Raw genomic sequence first — 25,839 nt, 5'->3', positions numbered from 1 at the left:
TAAGAAGATTGAAGTCATACAAATAAATTCTCCAACCTCAGCACAATGAAACTATAAATCAATAGGCGAAGAACAGGCAAATCCACAAATGTGTGGAAATTAAACAATGCAGTGTAAAACAACCAATGAGTCAAAGAAGAAATCACAAGGGAATTTAGAAAATATCTGGAGATAAAATGAAAACACAGCATACCAAAACTGATGGAATGCAACAAAGCAGTATTAACCGGAAGAAAGACCTCAAACCAACAACTTAACCTTACATTAAAGGAATAAAGAAGATAAACAAAATCCACATCTAGGAGAAGGAAGAAAATAATAAAGATCAGAGCAGCGATAAATAAAACAAATAGGAGAAAAGATAGAAAAAATACAATAAAACCAATAGTTGGTATTTTGAAAAGATGAACAAAATTAGCAAATCCTTAGTTGCAATGACTAAAATGCAGAGAAGACTGAAATAGCTAAAATCAGGAATAAAAGAGAAGCTGTTCAACTGATGTCACAGAGATAATAAAAAGAATTTTGAGACTTCTACTATAATCAAACCAGATAATCTGGAAGAAATCGACAAATTCCTAGAAACAAAAAGCCTACCAATATTAAATCATGTAAAAATAAGAAATATATATGAATATATTTTTATTACTAGAATATATATGTGAACATATACCTATAACTAGTAAAGAATTGAAACAGTAATAATTAAAAAAAAAAAAAAATCCTTCCCAGAAACAACAACAAAAAAGGCCAGAACCAGATAAATTCACTGGAGAAGTCCTTCGAACATTTAAATAAGAACTAACACTAATCCTTCTCAAAGTCTTTCAAAGAACTGAAACACTTCCAAACTCATTCTGTGAGGTCAGAATTACCTTAATACCAAAATGAGACAAAGATACAAGAAAATAAAACATCCAAATATCCCTTAAGTATACTGATGTGAAAATCCTCAACAAAATGCTAGTAAACTGAATACAACAGTACATTAAAAGGATTATACGCCATGACCAGTGGGACTTATTCATGGAATGAAAGGATGGTTCAACATATGAAAATAAATCTATTTAATACACCACATTAACAAGATGAAGGACAAAACCACATGATCATTTCAATTGATGCAGACAAAATTCGACAATCTCATGATACAAACACTAAATAAACTAGGAACAGAAAAAAAGTACCTCAGCATAATAAAAGTCATATATGAGAAGGCTACATTTAATATCACAGTCTTAACAAAAGAAGACTGAAACTTTCCCTCTAAGATCAGGAATAAGGCAAGGATGCCCACACCACTACTATTCAACACAGTACTAGGAGGTCTATCCAGAGCAATTAGACAACAAAATGAAATAGAAAACACATAGATTGGAAAATTAGTAAAATTAGTTCCCTTCATAGATGACGTGTTTTATGAAAACTGTTAAAATTAGTAAATTCGGCAAAGTTACAGGAAGCAAAATCAAAGTTCAGAAATTGCATTTCTATACACTAACAATCAATTTACAAAGGAAATTATACCCCAACCAAAGGAGCTTGAAAAAAAAGAGGAAATTAAGAAAACAATTCCATTTACTATAGCAACAAAAAGGATAAAATAGGAATGAGCTCAACTAAAAAGGTAAAAGATTTCTACACTACAAACTAAAAAACACTCTTACTAGAAATCAAAGAAGATAGAAATAAATGGAAAGATATTCCAGGCTCATGGACTGCAAGACTTAACATTGTCAAACTGTCCATGCTACCCACAGTGATCTACAGATTCAATGTACTCCTTATCAAAATACCAATTACATTTTTTGCAGAAACAGAAAACAGCATCCTAAAATTCTCAAGGGACTATGAATAGCCAAAACAATCTTGAAAAAGAACAGAGTTGGAAGACTCATTTCAAACTCTGATTCAAAACATTCTATACAGCAACAATTAACATGGTATGGTATAAAGATAGATATATATACCAATGGAACAGAATTGAGAGTCTAGGAATAAACCCTTATATATATGGCCAACTGATTTTTGACAAGGATGCCAAGACTACAGTGAATAAAAGACGTTCTCCTTAACAAATAGTGCTGGGAAAACTGGTATATCCACATGCAAATATAAATAAATAAATAAAAATTAAGCTGGACCTTAACTTATACCATACATAAAATTAACTCAAAAGAGATTAAAGACGTAAACATAAGGCCTAAAACTATTAAACTCCTAGAAAAAAATACAGAGGAAAAAGTTCATGATACTGGATTTGAGAATTATTTCTAGGAAGTGACACCATAAGCACAAGGAGCAAAAGGAAAAAATAGGCAAATGGAACTACGGGAAACTTTTATGCATAAACAGACATGATCAAATCGTGGACTGGGCAAAAATAATTGCAACTCATGTATCTGATTTGGGGTTAATATCCAGACTATATAAGGAACTTCTAAAACTCAACAGTAAATAAATAAATAAATAACCTAATTTAAAAATGAGAAAATGACTTCAATAGAAAATTCTCCGAAGAAGATATACAAATAGCCAATAAATACTTGAAAAGATGCTCATCATCACTAATCATCAGGGAAATGCAAATCGAAACAATGAGACGTCAACTCAAACTCACTAGAATGGTCACTATCAAAAGAGCAGAATATAAATGGTGAGCATGCGGCGAGCCCTTGTGCACTGCTGATGGGAATGTAAAATGGTGCAGGTAGTACGGAGAGCAGTAGAGATACTTCAAAAATTAAAAATACAGTTAGAATATGATTCAGCAATTCCACTTCTAGATATATATCCAAAAATAGTTCAAAGCAAGATCTAAAAGATAAATTTTCACCCATGTTCACTGAAGGGGTAGAGTGAAATAGACAAGGGGTAGAGTGAAAACAATCCAAATGTCTATTGACAATGGATGTTTGAAAAGGAAAATATGGTATATACATAAAATGGAATATTATGAAATCTTCAAAAAAAAAAAAAAAACAATATTCTGTCACATGCCTCAACATAGGTGAACCGTGAGGGCATTATGCTAGGCAAAATATGCCAGCTGCAAATGCTGTATGAGTCCACTCATATAAAGTGTCTAAAGTAGTCAAATCATAGAAAACAAAAAGCAGAAATGTGGTTAGCAAGGGCTGGAGGGACGAGGAGGAGGGAATTATTAGTGTTTAGTGAGTACAGTCTTAGTGTTATAAGATTAAAAAAATGCTAGAGATCAGTTGCACAATACTGTGAATATACCTAACACTATTGAACTGTACACTTAAAAATGGTTAAGTTTGTGAACTTGTTATGTGTTTTTTTGTACCACAATAAAAAATGCAAGCAAAAAAAGATGAAAAAATAAAAACTTTCATAAACATAGTGTGAGGTAATTTTTACCAACAGAATTGACTTGTGAGAAATGTTAAAAGAAGTTCTTCAGAGAGAAGAAAAATGACATGGGTCAGAATCTTAGATCTACATAAAGAAATGGAAGAGTCCTGGAGAAGAAATAAGTAAAATTAAAATGAAAACTTCTACTTTTCTTATCCTTACTTGATTTTACTTGTGAACAAACAAATGGCAGTTTGTTCAAAATACTAACAGCAATAATTAATTATGTATGCTATGTATGTATGTATAAGTAAAATGAATGACAGCAATGATATAAGGGATGGAGGGCAGAAATTAGGAATATTTTGTTATTATAAGGAACTTGTACTACCCATGAAGAAGTATAGTGTTATTTGAAAGTCAAATTGGATTAGCTGTAAATATACAGTGCAAGCTCAAGGGCAACCACTAAAAAAGAAAACACACATACATAAATAACATTAATATGCTAAGAAAGGGAAGTGGAATCATATGAAATGCTTAATTAAAACCACAAATGGTGAAAAAAAGAGTAAAACAGAAAAACAGAAACAAGGGCAACAAATACAGAACAATGATAAATATAGTAGCTATTAATCTAACTATATTCATAATCACTTTAGATGTCTATGTCCTAAATACACTAATTAAAAGACAGATTGTCAGAATGGATCAATAAAAATAAGACCAGCTATATTTTGTCAAAAAGAAACCACTTTAAATATTAAGACACATACCCTGTTGTGATTCCGTCCTGTGCAGCTGTTCTCTGGGGCTGTAGTTGTTTATCTCCGTTTGCCTCCTCTACCACCTAAGTGCGTGCCACCACTCCATGGAAGATTCGGTGGACACGGACATGAGCCCCCTGAGGCCCCAGATCTATCTTTTCAGTTAGTTCTGAAAGGCCAACAAAGATTATCACTTTAGGTCGATAATGATGAAAATGAGCACCAGTTATCTTTAAGAATGGTCAGTTCAGTGGCTGGTGCAAAGGATGAATTGCACATTGTTGAAGCAGAGGCAATGAATTACGAAGGCAGTCCAATTAAAGTAACACTGGCAACTTTGAAAATGTTTGTACAGTTTCCCTTGGGGGCCTTGAAGTAACACCTCCAGTGATCCTACAATTGAAGTGTGGTTCAGGGCCACTGCATATTAGTGGACAGCACTTAGTAGCTGTGGAGGAAGATGCAGAGTCAGAGGAGGAAGAAGCAAAGTCAGAAGATGAAGAGGAGGAGTATGAAACTCTTAAGTATATATGGAAAGCAATCTGCCCCTGGAGGTGGTAGCAAGGTTCCACAGAAAAAAGTAAAACTTGCCGCTGATGATGATGATGATGATGATGATTTTGATGATGAGGAAACTGAAGAAAAAATGCCAGTGAAGTAATCTATATGAGATACTCCAGCCAAAAATGCACAAAAGTCAAATCAGAATGGAAAAGACTCAAAACCATCAACATGAAGATCAAAAGGACAAGAATCCCTCAAAAAACAGGAAAAACCTCCTAAAATACCAACAGGACCTAGTTCTGCAGAAGACATTAAAATGCAAGCAGTTCATCAATTATGTGAAGAATTGCTTCTGGATGACTGACCAGGAGGCTATTCAAGATCTCTGTCAGTGGAAGAAGTCTCTTTAGGAAAACAGTTTAAACAATTTGTTAAAATTTTCATCTTATTTCATTTCTGTAGCAGTTGATATCTGACTATCCTTTTTATAATGCAGAGTGAGAACTTTCCCTATTGTGTTTGATAAATATTGTCCAGGTTCCATTGCCAAGAATGTGTTGTCCAAAATGCCTGTTTTTAAAGTTGGAACTCTTTCCTTTGCTTGGTTTTCAGTATGTATGGAATGTTATGATAGGACATAGTAGTAGTGGTGGTCAGACATGGAAATGGTGGCGAGGCAAAAATATACATGTGAAATAAAACTCATTATTTTAATAGAGTTAAAAAAAATTAAGACACATAGATTAAAAGCAAAGATACTGACAAAAATACCATGTAACACCAATCCAAAAAATGTGGAAGTAAGCATATTTTCAGATAGAGCAGACGTCTGGGCAAGAAAAATCATCACAGATAAAGAGAGACATTACATAATAATAAAGGGATCAATTCTCCAAAAAAAGTAACAATATGTTCAGGAGTGGTGGCTCATGCCTGTAATCCTAGCATTTTGGGAGGGCAAGGTGGGCGAATCACTTTAGGTCAGCAGTTCGAGACCAGCCTGGCCCAACATAGTGAAACCCTGTCTCTACTAAAAATACAAAAATTAGCCGGGTGTGGTGGTGTGCACCTGTAGTCCCAGCTACTCGGGAGGCTGAGGCAGGAGAATTGCTTGAACCCAGTGAGCCGAGATCGTGCCACTGTACTCCAGCCTGGGCGACAGAGCAAGAGCAAGACTCCATCTCAAAACAACAACAACAACAACAACAACAAAACCCATACACAAACGCACACACACACACACATAAATATTTAATGTGTATGCACCTAATAACAGAGTGCCAGAATAATATAAGGCAAAAACCGTTAGAACTGCAAAGAGAAACAGATGAATCTGCTATTACGGTTGGAGACATCAACACCCTCCTATCTGAAATGGACAGATCCAGCAGGCAGAAAATGAAAAAGGACACAGTTGAACTTAACAGCACCAGTCAACTGGATTTAATTGACATACAGAGTACATCATCCAACAAGAAACAGAATATACATTCCTTTCAAGCTCACATGGAACATTCATCCACTGAGAGACCACATTCTGGGGCATAAAGTATACTTTAACAAATTTTTTTAAAAAATAAAAGTCATACAATATTACCACTCAGACCACAATGGAGTTAAACTAGAAATACATAAATACCAATAGCTGGAAAATTCCAAAACGTGGAGATTTAAAAACACTTCTGAATAACAAGTAGGTCAAAGAAGAAATCTCAAGAGAAATTTTAAAATATTTTGAGCTAAGTGAAAATAAAAATACAACATATCAAAATTTGTAAAATGCAGTGAAGTTACCAAAATAGCAGAATAGAGGCAATCTGAAAAAATGAGAAACAACCACACAGTGACAACATTACCACCACCAATATTCCATAACTCAAAGCTGAGGTTGTGACAATCCTTGGTGTCACAAAGAAGTGAAAAATTATGGGTAGAAGAGAGAATGGACTTCTTTATCCACGATGCTCCGCTCCTAAGTTGTTAGGCACTGGAAAAAAAAGTCTCCGAGACTCATGGTTCCTATCCTGGAGAAACTGAAACTGAGGTAGACAGCCAGCTTCTCCACCATCTAGGGTTACTTTGCAAGAAAGCCATTTCTGCCTCAGCCCACAGGAGGCATTGCTAGTGCCTTTTGGGAAAAAAATCTGAGGACAGCTATGGACAATCATGGAAGTAGTGCTAGCAACTCCAGCAAAGGAAACTTGGGGCTGCTCTTTAATCTCTCAGCCAAAGGAAATGCCAAATCAGAGAGGAAGTAGATCAGCAGCAGTAGAAGGCACATTCCACGGGTCCTCTGGGCACAAACTCCTAGGTAATTCCCTACCCTGCCAGCCCCAGCCAGGGAATCCCCTTTTGAATATCCCCTAACCCAAGATGAAAGTGCTCTAAACTTTTGTGAAAGCTAGGCAAACCTGAGCTTAGGGTGCCATCTAGTGTTGAAAAGAAGGCAGTGATCTAAGTCTAAGGGAATGCAACAAATCACATACACACCTGAAAAGACCAAACCAAGGCAGACAGCAAAAACTAGAATAACAAATCAATGTGAAGACATACATGTACATTTGTAAGAAACAACATCAAACAGGGAACCACGACCTTTCTGAATGTACAAAGCAAGGAGCTAGTGACTGACCCTACCAACCTGAGACAAAGATATGTAAGCTCTCTCTGATCAAGAATTCAAAATAGCAATTTTGAAGAAACCTGGGGAACTCCAAGATAGCACAGTAAAAAACTTTAGAAACTTAATCAGAAAAATTTAACAAAGAGATTTAAAAAATTAAAAAATAGAAGTCCTGGAACTGTGAAATACATTGGCTGAACTGAAAATGCATGAGAGGGTTTTGACAGTAGAACTAATCAAGCAGAAGAAAGAATCAGTGAGCTAAAAGACAATTTGAAAATACATAAAGAGAGGACACATAGGAGAATAAAAAGGAAGAACACATATAAGATCTAGAAAATAGCCTAAAAAGAGCAAATTTAAGAGTCACTGGCCTACAAGACAGAGTTAAGAAAGAACAAGGGGTAGAAAGCTTAGTCAAAGAAATAATAACATAAAACTTTCCAGATCTATAGAAAAAAATAAATATCCAGGCATAGGAAGGTCAAAGATTACCCAACAGATTAAACCCAAATAAGACTACCCCAAGACATACACTAATCAAATTCTTAAAGGTCAAAAACAAAAAGGGAAGCCTAAAAGCAGGAAAAAAAAGAAGCATAACATATAAAGAGCTCTAAGTCATCTGGACATCCAGTAGAAACCATACATGCCTGAAGGGAGTGGGATGACATATTAAAAAGCTAAAGGAAAAAAAATGAATAAAACCCTGCCAACTGAGATTACTATACCCATCAAAGCTATCCTTTGACCATAAATGAGATAATGACTTTTGAAGACAAACAAAAGCTAAAGGAATTTCATCTTATAAAAAAATGTTAAAGGTAGTTCTTCAATCTGAAACAAAAAGACACATGCAACAAAAAAAATCTGAAGTTATAAAAGTATTGGTAAAAGTAGATAGACAAATTTAGAAAATCTAATACTGTAACTGGTATCTCTAGTATGAAGACTAAACCTACCAAAATAAAGTATTAGATTAGAATAATATAATACTGTGACTGGTATCTCTAGTATGAAGACTAAACCTACCAAAATAAAATAATAAACTGTTAGAAGTTAGGTAATATAAAAAGATGTAAATTGTGTCAATGAAAGGTCAAAACGAGTGTCAGGGGGATGAAATAACAATGTAAAGTTTTCTGTTTTTTTCTTTGTGATCAACATTGAGTTCTCATATATTCAGAATAACTTATAAGATGTTTTTTGTAAGCCTCATAGTAATCACAAAGCAAAACACCTATAATAGGTAACACTAAAAATAAAAAGCAAGGAATTAAAACATACTACCAGAGAAAATTGTAAAATCACAAAGAAAGAAGAGAGGGGGAGGGGATGGGGAGGGGGCAGAGGGGGAAGGGAAGGGGGTGGAGAGAGGAGAGCAAGTTACAAACAACCAGAAAACAAACAACAAAATGACAGGATTAAGTTCTTACCTATCAATAATAACAATGTAAATGAACTAAATGTTCTAATTAAAAGACACAGAGTGATAGATAAAATGAATAGAAAAACAGAACCCAATGATATGCTGCCGATAAGAAACTCACTTCACCTATAAAGACACATAGACTGAAAGTAAAGGGGTGGAAAAAGAGATTCCATGCAATTGGAAAACAGAGCAAGAATAGCTATATTTATATCAGATAAAATAAACTATAAACACTATAAAAAGAGACAAAAGACATCACTATATAATGATAACCGATGTTTACAAAACATTTCATCCAACTCTGTGGAATATACATTCTTCTCATCAACATATGGAACATTCTCCAGGACAGACCACATTAGGAGAAAAAACAAATCTCAGCAAACCCGAAAATGTCAAAATTATATCAACTATCTTTTTTGACCACAGTAGAATAAAACCAGATTTTTATTCTTTAAAAAAAAAAAAAAAAAAAAACAACTTTGGGCTAGGTGTGGTGGTTCATGCCTGTAATCCCAGCAATCTGGGAGGCTAAGTCAGGCAGATCACTTGAGTCCAGGAGTGCAAGACCAGGGAAACATGGTGAAACTTCATCTCTATAAAAAAAATACAAAAAATTAGCTGGGCACGGTAGTGCATGACTGTACTCCTAGCTACTTGGGAGGTGGAAGCTGCACTGAGCTGAGACTGTGCAACTGCACTCCAGCCTTGGACAACAGACTTAGACACTGAATAAAAAAAAAAAAAAGAAAGAAAAGGAACCTTGAAAACTATAAATATGTGAAAATTAAACAACATGCTCCTGAATAAAAAGTGGGTCAATAAACAAAAAGGAAATCTAAATTTTTTTTGAGCAAATGAAAATGGAAACAGCATATCAAAGTCTATGGGACAAGCAAAAGCAATACAAAGTAAGAAGTTCACAGCAGTAAGTGCCTCCATCAATAAAAAAGAGAAATTTCATATAAACAACCTAACAATCCACCTCAGGGAACTAGAAAAATAACAATAAATAAAATCCAAAATTAGTAGAAATAAATAATATGGATCAGAGCAGAAATAAAATTGAGACTGAAAAAATACAAAAGATAAATGAAAGAAAAAAATGTTTTTTGGAAAGATAAACCCACATATCTTTAGCTAGACTAATAAAAAAAAAGAGAAAACACGTAAAGTATAAATGAAAACAAGCATTACAACCAGTACCCTAGAAATATAATGATCATTAGAGATTTTATGAATAACTATATGCCAACAAATTAGATAACCTAGAAAAAAATGGACAAATTCGTAGACATGTAACACCTATCAAGACTGAACCATAAAGAAATAGAAAGCCTGAACAGACCAATAGCAAGTAATAAGACTGAAGCATAATAAAAAGGCTCCCATCAAAGAAAATCCCAGGGCTGGATGGCTTCACTGCAGAAAACTACCAAACATTTAAGTAAAAAGTAACAACAACTTTACTCAAACTATTCTAAGAAACTGAAGAGGAGAGAATACTTCTAAAATTATTCTATGAGGCAAACATTACCCTGATACCAAAACCAGACAAGGACAAAAAATAAAAATAAAAACAGAGTGAGAGAAAACTAGAGGCCAAGATCACTGATGAACACAGACATAAAGATCCTCAACAAAATACCAGCACTCTGAATTCAACACATGTTAAAAATACCATTCACCATGATCAAGTGGGATTCGTCCTAGAGATGTAAGGATGTTTCTAAATACAAAAATCAATAAACATGATACATCACTTTAACAGAATCAAAGAAAAAAATATGATAGTTTCAGTGTATGTTTAAAAAGAATTTGATAAAACTCAATATCACTTCATGATAAAAACTCTCAAAAAACTGGGTAGAGAAGGAACAGAACACAAAATAAAGGACAGATATGACACACCCACAGCTAACATCATTCTGAATAGAAAAAATACTGAAAGCCTTTTCTCTAAGATCTGAAGACAATAATGCCCATTTTACTACTTTTATTCAATATAGTACTGAAAGTCCTACCCAAAGCAATTAAGCAAGAAAAAGAAAGAAAGGGCTTCTGGCCAGGCACAGTGGCTCATGCCTATAATCCCAGCACTTTGGGAGGTGTGAGGTGGGCGGATCATCTGAGGTCAGGAGTTTGAAACCAGCATGGCCAACATGGTGAAACCCTATCTCTACTAAAAACAAAAAAATTACTCAGGCATGGTGGCACATGCCTGTAATCCCAGCTACTCAGGAGGCTGAGGCAGGAGAATCAGGAGGCAGAGGCTGCAGTGAGCCAAGACCATGAGCCACTGCACTGCAGCCTGGGTGACAAGAGTAAGACTTCGTCTCAAAAAAAGAAGAAAAGACTTCTTCCTTTCCAGTCAAATTAACCTTTTTCACAGACGACTTGATTATATATTTTAAAAACCAAAGAAAACTCGTCAAGAAACTGTTAAGAGGCTGGGCATGGTAGCTCACGCGTGCAATCCCAGCACTTTGGGAGGCCGAGGCAGTTGGATCACTTGAGGTCAGGAGTTCAAGACCAGCCTGATCAACATAGTGAAACCCCATCTCTACTAAAAATACAAAAATCAGTTGGAACAGGCAGATGTTGGAAGAGTTTGGAGGTCTCGAAAGAAGGCAACAAGATGAGGGAAAGTTTGGAACATCTTAGAGACTGGTAAGTGGCTATTACCAAAATGCCAATAGAAATATGGACAGTGAAGGCCAAGCTGATCCTGATAACATCTCAGATGGAAATAAGGAAGTTATTGGAAACTGGAATAAAGGCCACCTTTGTTATGCCCTAGCAAAGAACTTGGATGCATCTGTCAATGTCCTAGGGATCTGTGGAAGTTTGAACTTATGAGTGACAACTTAGGGTATCTGGCAGAAGTCTCTAAGCAGCAATGTGCTCAAGAAGTAATGTGGCTGCTTCTAATAGCCTATGATCAAATATGGGAGCAAATAAATTACTTAAAGCTGAAACTTTTATTTAAAAGGCAAGCAGAGTGTAAAAATTTGGAAAATTTGCAATCTAGCCATGTGATAGAGAAGGAAAGAGTATTTTCAGTAGAGGAATACAAGTGGGCTGTGAACTAACCACTTGCTAGATAGATTAGCAATACTAAAAGGGAGCCAAGTGCTAATATCCAAGACAATTTTTTTTAAAAAGCCTCAAAAGGCAGCCTCTCCCATCACAAGCCCAGAGGCCTAGGAGGAAAGAATGGTTTAGTGGGTCAGGCCTCCAGAGCCACTGCCCTACACCACCTTAAGAGGCTGCTCCCTACATCCTGGCTGCTCTAGCTCCAGCCTCAGCTCTATAGGGCCCTGGTACAGTTTGGGGCACTGCTCTGGAGAGCACAGCTATAATCCTTGGTGGCTTCCATGTGGTGTTAAGGCTGTAGCTGTACACCATTCAAGAGTGAAGACAGCTTGGCAGCTTCCAACCTAAATTTCAGAGGATGTATTAGAAAGCCTGGATCCCAGGCAGAAGTCTGCCATAGGACATAGCCCCCACACAGAAAATCTGCCAGTGCTAGGAGAAATGTGGGGTTGGATTCCCAACACAGACTCCCTACCAAGGCACTGCAAGGTGAAGCTATGGGAACAAGGCCACTACCCTCCAGACTCAAGTAGGGTAGAGCCACTAGCAGCTTGCACCCTCAGCATTGAAAACGCACAGGCACCAGACTCCAACCTGTGAGAGCCACAGGGATGGAGCTTCTCAAGGCCTTGGAAGCCCACCCCTTGCACCAGTGTTCCTTGGATGCAGGACACAGACTCAAGGATTATGTTGGAGCTTTAAGGTCTAATTTCTGCCCTGCTGGATTTCAGACTTGTGTGGAGCCTATTGCCCCTTTCTTTTGGCCAATTTCTCCTTTTCAGAATGGGAATGTTTACCTAATATCTGCAACACCATTGTATCTTGGAAGTAAGAATTTGTTTTTGATTTTACAGGCTAATAGGTGGAAGGAAATGTGCCTTGAGTCTCAGATGAGACTTTAGACTTTGGATTTTTGAGTTGATGCTGGAATGAGTTAAGACTTTGGATACTACTGGGAAGAGATGATTGTACAATGCAAGAAGAACATGAGATGTGATGGGAAAAAGGGGACCTTTTGTACACTGCTGGTGGGAATATAAATTAGTATGGCCACTATGGAAAACAGTATTGAAGTTCCTCAAAAAACTAAAAATGAAACTACCATATGATCCAGCAATCCCACTGCTGTATAAATGTCCAATAGAAAGGAAAATCAGTATATCAAAGAGATATCTGCACTCCCATGTTTACTGCAGCACTATTCACAATAGCCAGGATATGGAATCAACCTAAGTGTCTATCAGTGGATGAATGGATAAAGAAAACGTGGTACATATACACATGATAGAATACTATTCAGCCATAAGAAAATGAAACACTGTCATTTGCAGTAACATAGATGGAACTACAGAACATGATGCTAAACGACATAAGCCAAGCCCAGAAAGACAAATATCCCATGTTCTCACTCATATGTGGGAACTAAGAAAATTGATCTCATGGATTTAGAGAGCAAATTGGTGGTTACCAGATGCTGGGAAGGGTGGTAGAGGGCAGTGAAGAGAGGTTGGCTACTGGGTACAAAAAGAGTTAGATAGAAGGAATAAGTTTTAGTTTTTGATAGCATGGTAAGACAACTATAGTTAACAACAATGTTGTATGTTTCAAATAGCTAGATGAGAAGCTTTCAATTATTCCCTACACACAAAAAAGTGATCATTTCTTGGGGTGATGAACATCCCAATTATCTTGATTTGATCATTACAGATTGTATGCATGTATTGAAATATAACATGTACCCCCATAAATATGTACAACTATTATATATCAATAAAAACTTGTGAGATGCAATGAAAGCAGTACATGGAAATTTAAAGCACTGAACACATATATTAGAAAAGAAGAAAGATCTAAAATGAATAATAATAATAAATCTAAGAAGAAAGATCTAAAATCAATAATAATAATAAATTGAAGCTTTACGTTTAGGAAACTAGAAAAAGAGCAAACTAAATTCAAAGTAGGCAGAAAAAAAGAAATAAAAATTGAACAAATCAATGCAAGTAAAAGCAGAAAATCAGGCTGTGTGTGGTGGCTCATCCCTGTAATTCCAGCACTTTGGGAGGCCAAAGTGGAAGGATCACTTGAGGCCAGGAGATCAAGACCAGACCTGGCAACACAGTGAGGCTGTCTCTACAAAAAATAAAAAAATTAGCCAGGCACACTGGTGCCTGCTACTTGGGAGGCTAAGGTGGAAAGGTTGCTTGAGCCTGGGAAGTTGAGGCTGCAGTTAGCCATGGTTGTACCATTGCACTCCAGCCTGGGTGACAGAGTGAGACCCTGTCTCAAAAAAAAAGAAACACACAAAAAACACCAGAAAATCAATACAGAAAATCAAAAAAACCAAAATATTGTTCTTTGAAAAGATCAATGAAATCAATACCTAGAGCTAGGTTAACCAAGAAAAAGAGACAAAAGATACAAATTACTAACATCAAAAATTGTAGAAAAGAGGCCATCACTATTAATCCTATGAATATGAAAACAATAATAAAGAAATACTAAACAACTCTATGTCTACAAATCTGGTAACAGATAAAATGTACTAATTACTCAGAAAGGCACAATCTGTCAAAAGCCACATAAAAAGAAATACACAATCTGAATAGGCCTAAGTCTATTAAAGAACCTGAACCAATAATTAATAACTTTCTAAAACAGCAAGCACCATATCCAGATGGGTTCACTGGTGTATTCCACCAAACACTCAAGAAAGTTATTATCCAAATATCAAAACTAAACAAAGACATCACAAGAAAGGAAAACTACTGAACTACTGACTAGTAACTATCATGAACACAGATGATAAATCCTAAACAAAATACTAGAAAACTGAATATCCGTATATTAAAAAATTACACACCATGACCAAGTGGGATTCCCAACTTGATTTATAAATTCAATGCAATCCTAATCAAAATCTCAGCAATTTATATTTTTGGATACCAACAAACTAGTTCACAAGTGTATATGGAAAGGCAAAAGATCAAAACAGCCAATACCATATTGAAATAATGAAGTCAATGAACTAACACTACCCAATGTTAAGAATTACTATAAAATACAGTTACAGCCAGGCGTGATGGCTCATGCCTATAATCCCAGCACTTTGGGAGACTGAGGCAGCCAGATCACTTGAGGTCAGGAGTTCAAGACCAGCTTGGCCAACATGGTAAAACCCCGTCTCTACTAAAAATACAAAAAAAAAAAAAAAAATTAGCTAGGCATGGTGGCACATGCCTGTAATCCCAGCTACTCGGGAGGCTGAGGCAGGAGAATTGCTTGAACCTGAGAGGTGGAGGTTGCAATGAGCTGAGACTGCATCACTGCACTCCAGCCTGGGAGACAGAGCAAGACTCCATCACAAAACAAAACAAAACAAAAGTAGGGTAATCAAGGTGGTGTGGTACTAGTAAACAAATAAACAGATAGATAAATGGGACAAAATAGAGATCCCAGAAAAAGACTCACACAAATATAGTCAACTGCTCTCTGACAACAGAGCAAAGGTGATTCAAGGGAGAAAGAAAAGTATTTTCAGCAAATAATGCTGGAACAAGTAGATATTCACATGCCATAAAAATGAACCTGTATAGTAGGGGACTTCATCAACTTGATAAAGGGCATTTTATATTAAAAACAACAACAGCAACTCACAGCTAAAATACTCACTGGTTAAAGACTGCAAATTTTTGCCTTAAAATCGGAAACAAAGTAGAATGGCCACTGTCACCACTGTTATTCAGTATTGCACTGTAAGCTCTGTAAGCAGTTACACAAGAAAATGAATTAAAAGAAATCCATGTTGGAAAGAAAGAAGTAAAACTACACCTATTCACAGATGACATGATCTGTGATATGGTTTGGCTGTGTCTCCACCCAAAATCTCATCTTGAATTATAATCCACATAATCCCCACGTGTCAGGGGCAGGACCAGGTGGAGGTAATTGGATCATGGGGGCAGTTTCCCCCATGGTGTTCTCATGGAAGTGAGTCTCACAAGATCTGATGGTTTTATAAGCATCTGGCATTTCCCCTGCTTGCACTCACTCCGTCCTGCCACCCTATGAAGATGTCTGCTTCTCCTTTGCCTTCCACCATGATTGTAAGTTTCCTGAGGCTTCTTCAGCAATGTGAAACTGTGAGTTAATTAAACCTTTCTTTTATAAATTACCCAGTCTCCAGTATTTCTTATAGTAGTGTGAGAACAGACTAATACAATCTGCCATATAGGAAATCCCCAAGAATCCACAAAAAAGCTACCAAAGCTATATACAAATTCATCAAACTTGTAGGTTACAAGATCAATGCACAAAAATCAATTGTGTTTCTCTACACCAGCAATGAAAAATCCATAAAGGAAATTTAGAAAGGAATTCTATTTATAATAGTATCTAAAACAATAAAATACATAGAAATAAATCTAACTAAGGAGGTGAAAGGCTTGTACACTGAAAACTACATGACATTGCTGAATGAAATTAAAGAAGACCTCAATAAATGGAAAAGCACTTCATATTCATGGATTGGAAGACTTAATATTGTTAAGATGTTAAGACTACCCAAAGCAATCTACAAATTCATTACGATTCCTATCAAAATTCTAGCAACTTTTTTGCAGAAATACAAAGTACTATCTTTAAATTTTTCTCAGATTATTATGGAATTGCAAAGGACCCTGAATAACTAAAATATTGAAAAACAACAACAAATTTGGAGGACTCAAAATTCTCAGTTTCAAAACTTACTATAAAACTAGAGTAATCAAAATAGTGTAGGACTGGCATAAGGATAATCATATAGACCAAAGGAATGTACCTGATAGTCCATAAATAAGACCATACATCTATGGCCAATTTATTTTTAATGAGCGTGCTAAGATATTCAATGAGAAAACAATCTCTTCAACAAATGGTGCTGGGATAACTGGATTTCCACATGCAAAAAATTAAACCGGGAGCCCTATCTCATATATACTATATATAAAAATCAACTCTAAATTGATCAAAGTCTAAATATTGGCTATAACCATAAAACATTTTGAGGAAAACAGGGGTAAACCTTTATGACCTTGGATTTAGCAATGTATTCTTAGATATGACACTAGAAGATAAAATGGACTACATCAAAATTTAAAACTTTTCATTTCTGCAAAAAAGTTCTTGGAATTTTGATCGGAATTGTGCTGAATTTGTAGACTGCTTTGGGTAGTCTTGACATCTTAGCAATATTAAGTCTTCCTATCCATGAATGTGGGATGCTTTTCCATTTACTGAGGTCTTCTTCAACTTCCTTCATAAGCAAAAAAAAAGTTTTTGCTTGTGCTTCATATAAGCAAAAAAAAGAAAAAAGGTAAATTGGACTACATCAAAATTTAAAACTTCTGTAGGTAAAATGACATCAAGAAAGTGACAAGACAACTGACAGAATGGGAAAAATATTTGCAAATCATGTAATATTTAAAATATACAAAGAACTCCTATACCTCAAGAACAAAATGATAAACAACTCAACTGAAAATGAGCAAAGTACTTGAACAGATAATTTGCCAAAGAAAATATACAAGTGGAAAATAAACACAGGAAAAGATGCTCAACATCATTAGCCAGTAGGGAAATGCAAATAAAACCACATTAAGGTACCACTTTATACCCATTAGGATAGCTATATTGAAACAACACAATACAACAAGTGTTGACAAAGATGTGGAGAAATATGAACCCCTGAGCATTGCTGGTGGGAATGTAAAATGATACAATAACTGCGGAAGACAGTAGCCAGGTTCCTCATAAAGTCAAACAATATCACTCCTTGGTATATACCCAACAGAACTGAATCCACGGACTCAAATAGATACTTTTGTTTCAATGTTAATTGCAGCATTATTTATAATAGCCAAAAGGTGTAACCAACTTGTATCCATTAAGAGATGAATAAACAAAATGTGGTAAAAATACACAACAGACTATTATTCAGCCAGAAAAAGTAAAGACATTCTGATATATGCTACAACATGGAAAATCCTTGAAAACATTATGGGAAGTGAAATAAGTCAGAAACAGGACAAATATCAGGTAATTCCACTTATATGAGTACCCAGAATAGTCAAATTCAGAGACAGAAAGAATGGTGGTTGCCAGTGGCTGGGGAAAGTGGAAATAGGGAGTTACTGTTTAACAGGTACAGAGTTTCAGTCTGGGAAGATAAAGAGTTCTAGAGATGGATGGTGGTGATGGTTGCATAACAATATGAAAGTACTTAATATTATTCAATTGTACAAATGATTAAAATGGTAAATTTTATGTTGTGTGTATTCTGCTACAAGAAAAAATACAATCGCTTGTGTATATATTTAGAGGCACAGTGGCCTTGACAAGTCGATTTTTACCTTTAAGTGGAAAGGCAAAGTGTTAAACATAGGTAAACACTGTTGAAAAAAAAAAAAAAAAAAAAGTATGAAGACTAGCTCTATTAGGTCTTACCATAAACCTACTGTAATTGAAACAGCGTGATACTGATACATGGTTAAACAATAAAACCAAGAGAAATCCACCAACAAACTCACACATATGTGGACCTTAACTTACATCAGAGGTGACACTGCAGAACAGTGCATTTTTAATAATTAGCAATTAGAACAACTGGATACCCTTATGTAAAATATTAAATTAGAAAAAAAAACAACTTAAATTGGACTCCAGCTTTACTCAATCAATTCATGTGGATTAAACACAAAAGGCAAAAATATACAGCTTTCAGAAGATAATACAAAAATAACATCTGTATGACTTTGGGGTAGAGAAAGTTCTCTAAAAACACAGAACACTACCATGAAAATCAAGAATTTTAGTCCATAAACTAGAAAGTCAGTTGAAACACATAAAATTATTGAAGAACTAAATTGCCATATACTACACCTCCAGAGGGGCTTGTAGGAACATATAAATAATTCCTCCCACATATGAAGCACACACATCGGCATGTTATCTCGAAAGGTACTTCATGAAAGTGAAAACTCCAACTGGCAAATAATGTGAACAGATATTTAACCTCATTGCAAGAAGAGAAATAAAAATGAAAACAATGATGAGTTATAAACCCACCAGAATGGCTAAAATTTTAAAATCCATCAGTACAAAATATTGATAAATATATGAAACAACAGGAACTCCTATAGACTGTTGGTGAGAGTATAAATTGGTACCATCAATCACTCTGGAAATGATTTTGTATTATCCAATAAAATTGAAAATAGATATATATTATGATCAAATTAATCCACTTCTAGGTATATATGCTAAAGAAATTCATGTGCATATGTACCAGGATATATGTACAAGAATATTCTCAAAAGTATGGTCTATAGTAGCCCTAAACTGAAAAAAAAAAAAGAATGTCTATTAATAGTAAAATGGGTATCTTCATACAATGTAATCAAAGTAAATGAACCACACCTATATGCAATACAGTGTACTAATTTCATAAAAAATTAGAGGTAAGAAAAAATACAGTTCAAAAATACAGCCTTACTATATTGAATACAATTTTTTGAATTGTGTTCAAAAAATACAATTCAAAAATTAAGCCAGTTGTTTAGGTATGCATTCATATGTGGTACAACTTGAGAAAGGCAGTGAAATTATCATAAGCCACGATAGTGATTACCCCCAGAGGGTAAGAAATGATTAACTAGAAGGGAACATAATAGCTCCTGGGGTGGTAGTAATGTTCTATTCCTTGAACTGGATGGTTCTAGAAATATGTATCCTACATACTCTCCTATATAAATATTACACTTCACAATTTGGAAAAAGTGATGATAAACACTACTCCATATACCACACCATAGAGAAAACCAGTTATGCTGACGGGTTCATAATGGGTTCAGGCTGCCATATTATATCTCCATAGTCCATTCCTCCTCTTACTCTCCTGGAATAATAATATTTTATAATTTCTGTTCTTAAAACCTCCAACACCTCCTCCTCTGTCCTTGCCCTCAGTTGGTGATTTCCTCCCTGACAGAAATGAAAGCAAAGATTTCTACAGACTCACCACTACAAATACCCACCTACCATGATTTTTCACCCACATATTCTACTTTCCCTTAGCTCAAGTCTCTACGATACTACCTAAGGCCGGTTCACCTATTTGAACAAGAGATCCAATCTCCTCTTGCCTTCTCAAGAACATTACAGCAACTCTCCGATCTGTCACCTACATCATCAATTTCCTTCAGCAAACAAACATGCTGTTAACTTCTTGACTCAAATTTCCCCAGCAGCTATGACCCCATTTCTTTGGTCACCTTTTTAGTTAAACTTCTTACAAAAATTATTTCCAATTCCTCTCTTTCCATTCTTTCATAAATCTACCACAATCAGATTTTTGGCCTGACCACTCTGTCAACTGCTCATCAAGATCATCAATAGTCTCTAATGGTCAATTCTCAGCTCTTACCTTACTTGTGTGTCAGGAGCACTGACACAGGTTATCATCCCTTGCTCCCTGATAGATTTGAATCACTGGGTTTCTGATAAATCATGCTGTCCTAATTTTCTTCCTGTGTAATTGGTCACACGTTCTCAGTCTCAGTCACAGCTGCCACTTCAGATTCCTCCTCTGCTTAATGGTGGAATGGCCCACAGTGTCTGGTATTCTTCTATCTATACTTATTTTCTTGGTAATCTCATCCAGTCTAATGACATAACACATCTTAGTGCCAGTATTTCCAGTTCAGACCCCTCTCTTAAATTCCAGACTCATTTCTAACGTTTAATAGGCATCTGAAATTCCCTATGTTCCACACCAATCTTCCAATTTCCCCCCTAAAATCTGCTCTCTCATACATTAACCATCCTTATTTCTATTTAAGGACTTTCCTTAAGTAGCTGGATCATCCATTTTGTTGTTCAGAGCAAAACATCTGCAGTCATCCTTGTCTCCTCTCCCAATATCTAGTCCATCAGTAAATTCAGTGTATTCCATCTCCAGACAGAGCCAGTATTTGAAGATTTCTTCTCTTCCACTGATAACAGCCCAAGTCACATTTATATCACACCTGAATTACTACGATAACTTTCCTATCTGTTCTCTGTTTATACCCTTTGCCCTTTAACAACCTATTCCTAATATGTCAGCAGAAGGATCCTTTTAACAGTTAATTGAGATATCATCTCTCTCTTGACATGCATTCCCTTTAAATCCAGGACAATATCACCATTTTTTAAACATATATATATATATTTGGAGATGGTGTCTCACTCTGTTGCCAGGCTGGAGTGCAGTGGCACGACTGCAGCTCACTGCAACCTCCGCCTCCCAGGTTCAAGCAATTCCCCTGCCTCAGTCTCCTGAGTAGCTGGAACTACAGGCATGTGCCACCACACCCAGCTATTGTTTTGTACTTTAGTAGAGATGGGGTTTCATCATGTTGGCCAGGATGGTCTCAATCTCCTGACCTCGTGATCCGCCCATCTCGGCCTCCCTAAGTGCTGGGATTACAGGTGTGAGCCACCATGCCCGGTCTTTTTAAATATATTTTTAAACATACAAAGTGAAGCCTAAAAGAGTAATTCCTAAAGCTAATCTTCAAACTAGTTCTGGTGTATGTGGAAATTTTAACTAATCCAAGGTGGGTCCAGTGCCACATGCCGTAGTCTTAGCTACATGAGAAGCTGAAATGGGATGATCACTTGAGCCCAGGAGTTCAAGCCCAGCCTGAGCAACACAGTGAGACCCCATCTCTTAAAAAAACAAAAACAAAAAAAACAACTATTAGCTAATCCATACTGTATAATGGCAGTGCAGTGCATTTTTAGAAATGTCCATTCATTTATTTATTTTAACATGATATTCTTTTTCCTACTTTTTTTGTTGTTAAATGTTCTATTTTTTAATGTTAATGGTTACTGGCAGGTTTATAAAACATTTTATTATTTGAAATATAAAAATGCAGCTGAACTACGTTTTATTGCCCTTTTCTCTATTTTCTCCCTCCACTCCCTACACTTTTTCACTGCTGAATTAAAAAACAGAGCACTTTTACCAGTATATGAAAATGAAGTCTGGGAAGTACCAGCCAAAAGGATTTATCAAGCAGGTATCTGCACTAAAAGCTCACTAAACCACAGAGAAACTATACTATACGGGAAATTTATATTGGCTAGGGTATTATAGTCACACCTCTCCTCTAGCTCTGTCAATAGTGGCTAGGTGATACTAAAATTCATAATGTCCCTGACCCTCTTTTTCCTCATCTATACAGGGAAAACAATAATAGTACACATTTCATAAAAGCATGAAAATTAAGATGATACATGTAAATGATGATATGTAACAGCTACCTACCTATATGTTTAGTTAATACAACACTATACAGTGTTATATCATGGGAGACAGAATAGGAGGAAGTGGGAGAAGTCCACCTGGTGTAGAAAAATATTTTATCCACTGACATTGTTTAGAACTAATGGCACATGGTGATAATAATAAGCATTTTGGTTAGTTTGATTATTGTTTTTAAATTCTCTGCAGACTGTGCATCCCTCTCCTGCCTTCCCCAGGTCATCACAGCAAAAGATCACCTTTCACATTCATTCATTCATTCACTCATTCATTAACTGAAAGTCTACTTAGTGTTAGGCATAGTTTATGGCAGGAACCCAGAAGGCAGTATAAGAGTACAGTCCCCATGCATTCTTAAATACACTAAGGATAATAATTTAGAAAACAAATACTCACTTACCTTTCTTGAATTTATGTATGGGAAGTTTCTTAAGTTGATCTTTACGAAGTCTGTTTCTTCTAGCTCTATGTCTATCCTGGACAAATTTTGTGATCTAAAAATAAAAGAGAAAAAAAAGGAGTAAGATATGAAACATTCAGATAGAAAGTGACCACTAAAATAACAAATATCTTTTAAGTTTCTGGATAGCTACTGCAAATCACTTCAATTCATTTAAATTCTAATTGCAATAGTATTATTAATTAAAGCATTAAATTACATTAGTGATTAGTTAACCCATAAATTATCCCTTTAATTTTTTATTAATTGATCTTGATTATCTTTGATTATACTGACAGAGTCATTATAAATAACATATACCTGTTTTCTTGCAAAAATACAAATGGTAAACTATAGATTTTATAAAGGCTCCAATGGGTTAAAAAAAAAACAATTGGAAGGTTAAGATTCCCATACATTACAAACTAATAAAAATTTCAAACATATACTTATTAGTTACTGCAGAATCATGAGCAGAACTAATGCAGAACACCTTCACTACAAATATTCAGAAATGCTGGATAAAATATACAAAATATTTTAAACTATAAATTGCTATGCGTGCAAGAATAAAAAGGAAGTCCACAGGGCCAAAAACCAAATACCAAAAACACCATCTGTAAAGGAAAAATTTGACTATGTAAAAGTTAAGAACTTCTCTGCTCAAAAGGCACTGTTAAAAAAATAAAAGACAACTGAAGCGAGAGGATTGTTTCAGGCAAAGAGATCAAGACCAGCCTGGGCAACATAGTGAAACCCCATCTCTAAAAAGAAAAAAATTAGCCTGGCACAGTGGCATGTGCCTGTAGTCCCAGCTACTTGGGAGGCTGAAGTAAGAGAATCCTTTGAGCTCAGGATGTCAAGGCTGCAGTGATTCATGTTTGTGCCACTTGTACTCCAGCCTGGGCAACAGAGCAAGAGCCTGTCTCAAAAACATAAATAATAAATACATAAATAAAATTTTAAAAGTAAAAATAAAAGATGAACCACAGATTGAAATATTTGCAAATTGTAAACATGATAAGGGATTTGTATCTAGAATATATATATGAAAAACTCTCAAAGCTCAATAAGAAAACAAGTTATCCAACAGAAAAAAATGGACAAAATATCTGAAGATACTTCACCATACAAGACATACAAATGGCAAATAAGCTCTTGAAGAGATGTGCAACATCACTAGTCAATAGGAAAACAAAAATTCAAATCACAAATAGTATAATACAAGGCACCTACCAGAATGACTAAAATGTAAAAAGACTGACTATACCAAGTGTTGGCACGGAAGTGGAGGAACCGACACTCTCATACACTTACTGGTGGTATTATAAAATGGTACAACCACTTTGGAAAAGAGCTTGACAATTTCTTACGAATCTAAACACACACTTATCCTGTGCCCAACTGTCCCACTCCTAGATATACTTACCCAATAGAAATGAAAGCATTTCCATACAACAAATGTCCAAGTCAGCTTTATTTGTAATAGCCAAAAACTAGAAACAACCCAAATGTTGATCAATAGGTAAATGGGTAAACAAATCATGGTATATTCACACAATGAAATCTATCTCAGAAATAAAAAGGAATGAACAATCCATGCACTCAATAACATATATAAATCTCAAAATAATTATGGTGACAAAAAGCAGACAGACACAAAAGAGTACAGACTTTATGATTCCATTTATATAAAGCTGTGGAAAATACAAAGTAATCTATAATGACTAAAATTAGATTTGTAGTTGCCTGGGCATGGAGAAGGGTGGGGAAGCAACAATGAAGGAAAAGTTGGAAGGGATGGAAGGAAGGCACTGCCAAACTTTTTAGGGTGGTTAATATTTCATTATCTTGATTGTGGTGGTGGTGGTTTCACAGGCATATACATACATACCTGTTACATATGTATGGTAAGTGTGGTATATACATGTAATATATATATGTAATATACATATGCATATGTGATATATATAGACATATAAACCTGTCAAAATTTACCAAATTGTGCAATTTAATTATATGTAATTTATGTCAAATCATCCCTCCGCAAGCTTTTTTAAAGTTTAATGGTAACCATTGAAAGAACAGCAATATAATATAAATTTTCATATCAACAGGAAAAAGAAAGTAAAAGTTATTAATGCAAATTTACATAGAAGAAAAACAGAATAAAAATTAAACAACAGAAATTAATCAAAATACATGTGTGATCACAATATATGTTAAATGGATTAAATTCACTAATTTTTAAAAGGAGTGTATCACATTGTATAAGAAAAATATTCCAATCATATGTTATTTACAAGACACAAGATTAAAACTGACTGATACATTAGGAGAAAAATAAAAGTAAATAAAGGGACAGGATCAGGTGTAGTGGCTTACACCTGTAATTCCAGCGCTTCGGGAGGCCAAGGCTGAAGGATTGCTTGAGCCCAGGAGTTTGAAACTAGCCCTGTTTTGTTTATCTCTACAAAAAATAAAAACAACTAGCTGGACATGGTGATGTGATGTGTGCCTCTAGTCCCAGCTACTTAGGAAACTGTGGTGGGAGGATGAGTTGAGGTTATAGTGAACTAGGATTGTGCCACTGCACTCCAGCCTGGGTGATAGAGCAAGACCCTGTATAAAATAACCAAATTAACATAAAGAATAAAACAAAATAAAGGTATAAGGATCTACCATGAAAATAATAAGCAAAAGAAAAACTAGAGTATCAAGCAAAATAGAATTTAAGGCAAAAAGCAACATTAGGAGAGTCATGACAATGACAAAAACAACACCTCATCTAGAAACAAAATAGTGGAATACATACATTCATAAGCTTGGCAACTTATAGCTTAAGCACACAAAAATTTTAGAAGACTATAGACCTGTGCTGTCCAATATGGTGGCCATCAAGTACATGTGACTACTGAGCACCTGAAACACAGCTAGTCTGAATTGGGATGTACTGTAAGTGTAAAATAGACACCAGATTACAAAGACATTGTACAAAAAGAATGCAAAAATATATTTGTATTAACTGAATGTTGTTATATACTTAAGATTTATTGGGTTAATAAATATAGTATTAAAAATTTCATGCTTCCTTTTTTTAACTCTTTAAATTTGGTTACCAGAAAATTTAAAATTACAATAAAACGTGGCTCATAATACTGCTCTATTCTTAGCACTGCTTCAGAAAATAGAAAAAGAATGCCAAAAATTATTAACAATTGTGGTGATGGTTGCATAATTCTGGGAATATACTTAAAATTATTGAATTGTGCATTTTAAATGAGTTTAAGTTATATGAATTAAATCTCAATA

At 35.3% G+C, this 25,839-nt stretch overlaps 1 protein-coding gene across 2 annotated transcripts in view; it reads right to left on the bottom strand.

Annotated features, from left to right (window-relative positions):
• The window catches only part of RNF13 (ring finger protein 13), a 167,319-nt gene that overhangs the window by 20,023 nt on the left and 121,457 nt on the right, over positions 1–25,839 (bottom strand). For both annotated transcript variants that reach the window (XM_012437070.3, XM_064378793.1), the window contains exon 8: positions 22,489–22,582. In XM_012437070.3, the coding sequence (XP_012292493.2) occupies positions 22,489–22,582 (94 nt within the window). The remainder of the gene's footprint in view (positions 1–22,488; positions 22,583–25,839) is intronic.

The sequence above is a fragment of the Aotus nancymaae genome, unplaced genomic scaffold (genome assembly GCF_030222135.1).
Source record: "Aotus nancymaae isolate 86718 unplaced genomic scaffold, 86718_ANA_hifiasm-v0.15.2.pri h1tg000019l, whole genome shotgun sequence".
Taxonomy (NCBI): Eukaryota; Metazoa; Chordata; class Mammalia; order Primates; family Aotidae; genus Aotus; species Aotus nancymaae.
Note: the sequence above shows the minus strand (reverse complement) of the source record. Positions and strands in the feature narration are given on the sequence as shown.